The sequence below is a fragment of the Frankliniella occidentalis genome, unplaced genomic scaffold (assembly GCF_000697945.3).
Source record: "Frankliniella occidentalis isolate FOCC.00 unplaced genomic scaffold, Focc_3.1 Scaffold125, whole genome shotgun sequence".
In the NCBI taxonomy this organism is placed as follows: Eukaryota; Metazoa; Arthropoda; class Insecta; order Thysanoptera; family Thripidae; genus Frankliniella; species Frankliniella occidentalis.
This window is the reverse complement of record NW_026267252.1, coordinates 561,830-567,044: the sequence shown is the minus strand read 5'-3', so window position 1 is coordinate 567,044 and position 5,215 is coordinate 561,830. Positions and strand designations below refer to the sequence as shown.

General features: G+C 50.4%; 1 protein-coding gene across 3 annotated transcripts in view; it reads right to left on the bottom strand.

The window, feature by feature from the left end:
• LOC127750046 (solute carrier family 12 member 4-like) overlaps positions 1-5,120 on the bottom strand; it is a 19,087-nt gene extending 13,967 nt beyond the window's left edge. Inside the window, exons 1-5 of one of the 3 annotated variants that reach the window (XM_052270507.1) lie at positions 4,909-5,120; positions 4,610-4,825; positions 4,187-4,294; positions 3,381-3,434; positions 1,358-1,462 (exon numbers count right to left, since the gene is read on the bottom strand). In XM_052270507.1, the coding sequence (XP_052126467.1) occupies positions 1,358-1,462; positions 3,381-3,434; positions 4,187-4,294; positions 4,610-4,825; positions 4,909-5,073 (648 nt within the window). In that variant the 5' untranslated portion in view covers positions 5,074-5,120. The remainder of the gene's footprint in view (positions 1-1,357; positions 1,463-3,380; positions 3,435-4,186; positions 4,295-4,609; positions 4,826-4,908) is intronic. The other 2 variants (XM_052270508.1, XM_052270509.1) reach the window with 2 other exon arrangements.
• Between the last annotated feature and the right edge of the window lie 95 nt (positions 5,121-5,215).

The window sequence follows — 5,215 nt, the reverse complement described above, 5'->3', positions numbered from 1 at the left end:
TTGCACATTTAGCGACCGGCTTCTCACACTTATATCGGAATAGTGAACAATTTAACAGTGCATAGTATGACAGAGATCCGAATCCTCAAGGTGTCCCCACAACGAACGTTTCACGAAGCGACGCTGATGCCAGCGCCTGCTGCTCGCTGGGTAGGCCAACCCGCCACGCAGCCGTGTGCAGACGGTGGCCAGCCCAGAACGCCCAAATGCGGCCGAACGTATGGATACTCAACAACGTTCACTCGCGTCACATCAACGGACATTTCGTTATGGGGGCACCTTTAGCAAGACATAGTTGTAAAATGCTACATATAAACTTGATAACAAAAAATAAAAATAAAAATATGATCTGATGACTTGTCAGGGCACAAACAAATGTTAGATAAAAAAACAAAAATAAACTTTGCTGGGCTAGGGTTTGATGGGTTTGGGTTTGAACCCAAGACATAGGCGACACGACGTAGAGTCGAGACGAGCCCATTTCTATCAACCAAAAGTCTTCGCTGGGGCGTCGTTCCGATGAACACCATTTTTCTGACCGGGTGAGCGTCAGGGACGTCAACGTCAGGGCCTTGTCTACGTCGAGGTGCGTCGCGTGCCGAGCCGAGCTGGGGGATCGGCAGGGGCGGGGGGAGAGGCGAACAGGCGTACGGCTGGCGTGTGGAACCACACGGAAAAAAAAGATTAGCCGTATAGTTTATTAATAGAGGAAAACTAATTATTTAGCTTTGTAGCTAAAAAAGATAAGCTATGTCGCAAAAAGTAGCTTTCTAGCTAGAATTATGTGTGTAGTTTAAAATTTAGATTTGTAGCTCAACATAGCTAAATAGTTAGTTATCCCTCATTTGGTTTAGCCATACAGCTCTTCATGTTTTCCGTGCATGGGAGGAGGAGGGTACCGTGGCGTGGGGTCCATCCCGGTCTTCTCATGACGGCGCCATGCGCCAGGCAGGACCCACACTGTTAATAACAACCACCGGTCTTACCATGAGCGAGCGCGCCGTGTCCATGGCCGGGTAGACGAGCTCTCACCACTACTACACCGCGCGGCTTCTACTCACAGCGACGGTCACTCACGCCTGTGTGTGTGGGACACACACACACCTCAACACTCCCTGGTACTGCTTCACGGCCAGGGAGAGCGAGAGAGTGTGCGAAACGGCACAAACGAACACAAACAAACGAACTACTGGGAAAAGTAACAAGAAAACAAACAGAAAAAAAAAATCCACCACCACCACCAAATTTATTTACTACCTAGTCGAATCCGATCAAACCTTGGCCCGCGGCGGAGAGGAAGGCGGCTGTCTGCCCGCGAGACCAAGCTTTGCCCGACCCGACCGAGCGCGTACTGTACCTGGGTGTCGGCTCCCTCGTCGTCGGCCTGCGGTTCCTGGAAGCGCACCTTGGTGGAGGTCTTGGCGTCCACGTTGTTGCGGTGCAGGTCCACTATGGACTGGACCTGTGCAAGAAGGCGTTAGGGAGGCATGCTCGGTGCAAAGAGAGAGAGAGAGAGGAGGGGCTGCGGGCGCGGGACAGGCCAAGCGCACACACTTGCTCAACATCTTTCCAGAGGCCAGACGAGAGACAACACATCATCTTGTTAACAAAATTGACGGTCTTTCGTGTTACTTTTATTTTAAAGAGGAACATAGAAATTTCAGTTACGGGATTAGAAACAAACGAACGAATTTTTTTTGTCTAAAAAGAGCTATTTCAGATCTGCTATGAGATAGTCGTCTTTCCTTTTGATACCAAAAGTTACAGACGCGTGGGTTTAGGTTGACTCCATCTGTTACAAAGAGAACTAACGTAAACCTTAAATTAAAGTGACGAAATCGCTTCCACACTTTGAAAGGAAGGACGAGTTGATGTCGCAATTTTAACCGCATATTTACTGGAGCGGTGTAAAATATAATTATGAAAGTACGACATGGTAAATAATTACATTTTGTTTACTAACTTGTCCTTCCCAAAAGTGGGACTCGCACATGCACACAAAGCGTGGGAAGGCACTGTTAAAATTTACTATATAGTTATTTTTTACTATGTAAATTTGAACAGTGCAGGATCACGTGCTTTCACTATGCAGCGCTAATCCGGCATGTGAGTGCTATAAGAAGGGAAAAATAATAAGGTACACTAGGAAAAACTACTAATAGAAAATAGAAACCCACGCGCTTTTCGCTTGATCAAAATGATAAAAATCATAGTATCATAAAACTGCTAATCAAGCATGACAACTACGGAACGATGTAGAGTGAATGAACATCATGCGAGCTTAGAGGTGTCAAAGGCGAACGGGATTTTTTCGGGTCGCTGCATCGACTGACATGTGTATCGTAAATGGAGTCGTGCTGTGGGGTGGGTGGGAGCGGTATGGGGGTGAGCGGGGCGCCTGTCCACGGGCGCACCCGGCTCACCGCGGCGGGAGGGCAAGCGCCTGGGAGGTAGGCAGGGCCGCGGCACACCCGCGCTCGACGGGCGTGCCCACGCTGCAGGCGCGCGCCGAGGCATGCTGCGCGAAGACCTGACTCGACTAACCGCGAGGCCACACTAGGGCCAAGGCCATCTGCATTCGCTGAGGAGTGGCCGTTCGCCGTGTGAAAGTAGAGATTTTAAAGTCCAAATTTTTTTCCAGAAATAATTGGAAATTTCCAAAAAAGAGGGAGAAAATTGCGAGATTAAGAAAATAACTTGAAACTTTTTCCCGAGAGTAGTTTTCTGGAAAATAAAAATCCCTACGCGAAAGTGGTCTAAATCCGACAGGTTAATTCTCTTTCCTATAGAGTGGTCTTAAGAGTTAATTTTACCCCTTGCTGCCCCCAACTGTACACAACAACTTGTACTGAAACAATCAGAGGGTGAAGTCATATCGCTGCCATATTGACAACCTACAACCTCGAAATTATGACCTCCGAAGACGTAGTCATATGACGTCACTGCGACCGTTTCGTGTCGACTGGGTGAGTGGAAATGATCGCGTTGCTAGCTAAACCAGTGATGGTGGTACGGTCACGTGACCACGCGCGGGAGAGAGCAAGCTGCGAATGATGAGTGAGAGGAGAAAGAAAGAGAGAGTGATAGATGAAAGCGGACGAGATTTCCTGGGCGGACAGTGCAGTGGGTCGACAAACTACTTCTAACGCAAATTCAAGAATGATTTGAAAACTATACGGATTGATTCCAGCCACTGCGATTATGGAATTCAACTCTCATTTTATGCATTGCCTTCCTGTCTGTGAAAGCGCATACTTCGTTTAAGTGTTCGCGACTCCACTGCAGTCCGCCCAACATCCTCACGAGAGAAAGGAAAATATGAAAACAGGCCACAGCTCAGCTAAACACGTAACACTGAAAGCAGCGTAGTGTCTACCAACCAGTGGCTGATTTTCCTCGGACGGATCTTCGTTGAAGTCTACAAGTGAGTGGACCTTCAGATGTTTCAAAATAAATAGAAAAAAAGGTTTGGGAGGGAGAAGATGAGAAAAACATTCGTCAGTGAATACTTCCAGAACAACACAGACAAAAGACCAAAGTAAATTTCAAGACCGACATTCGCATAACATCATGCGTATCATGGTTTCAAACGGAACGCCGAAAAAGATACACATGGACACGGACAATTTTACCCCGAGGTGCTGTTGTGCATACTGTCGAAATGCGATTCTGTGTTGCACTTAGTGGCTCTCAGTGTTCACGGACCCCACACTCAAACACACACCTTACCTAAAGTCTGCCCGCGGCACTGGCTTCGGCTCGATTTACGTCCAAGACAAAACAAGAGAACTCTACCCGAGACAAGTAACGCAGCTGAACCGGGCTGCGCATAGTCACTTCTAGTATAAAAGCGTTCCAGTCGAGCAAGTCTCGTTGCCCGCGAGGAGTTCGAAGGCGGGTCGGTAGGGGGGCTCACTACTGCTAGAGAGCGGGTGGGGCCACCCCAGGCCCCCCGGGGCGCGGGGGCACGGTGACACTTCCCGTCAGTGTTCGTGTGCCCCCGGCTCCCTCTGAGTCGATAACTCGCCCCCCCCCCCTGCAAGCGCCGCTCTACCAAACTCCACACACTAGATCAGCGGAAACCCACCCGTTAACCCACTTGGCAAACCCCCCGCCTGTCGTCGCGGCGAGTTGGCAGCACGCCGCCGCCTCAGCACGCCTCAGCTCGCGCAGCCCCGGCACTCACCACGCCCAGGCTCTCCTTCTTGCTGAGCTGCAGGTCCCTCAGCATGGCGTTGCGCTGCTCCATCATCAGGGTCCTCTCGTACGTGTACTCCGAGATGTCGCTATCCGTCTGCAACAAGCGCGGCCCGTCAGAAGACACACGTAAAAAAAAAAAATCCGGAATTTTTCCGAAAAAAATTGAAACCCTTCCAGAAAAGAAAATGGAAAAATTTGGAATACTTCCAGAAAAATAGGCAAAACATAAAAAGTGTCAGGTCAAAATATATGAGATTTTTAACAAACTATTGAAAAACTCCGACTGAAAATACCTCTGTGGAAAATTAGAAATCCCAACCCCACCAGCCATCGAGCGAGAGTTGGCGTTGCTCGGTTGTTACGGGGCGAGGGGCTTCACAGGGGCATCGTCGCGGCTGCAACGGCTTACCATCTCGACCACCTCCACCTCGGCGTCTATCCGCAGGTGGTACAGGAACGTCTTGAGGTCCTTCTTCATCTGGATCGAGTTGTCCTCGAGCTGCGCCACCGTGAAGATGCGCATCTTGCAGTTCTTCCAGGTGCGGTGCTGCTTGAGCAGGAACGGCAGCAGCATGAGCAGGCCGCCGTCGTGGACGATCCACCAGACGTCGATGTTGCCCGTCACCTGCAAGACAGCGCGGCGTGCGTGAGAGGACGAGGTCGCGAGGGCAGGGGCGGCGGAGCAGCAACGGGAAAGGAGCTACTCACCTTCTCGGTGGAGTCGGGGAAGAAGTTGATGCCCTTGGGGACGAGCAGCGCCATGCGCGCCGCGGTCACGGTGCGCACCGTCTTGAGGAAGAGCTGCCACGAGCCGTCCTCCTCAGAGTGCCTCCACGAGTAGGGCCAGCCCAGGATCACCGTGTTGGGCTTCATGCCGCCCAGCCCCGTCGTCTGCACCCTGTTGGACACCACAGAGCGTTACAGTCAGGAGGACACCAACACCAACAACTAATTCTATTTCGTGGATATTTTAAGGTCTGAAATTTTTCTGGGAAAAAATTTAAACTTTCCCAGA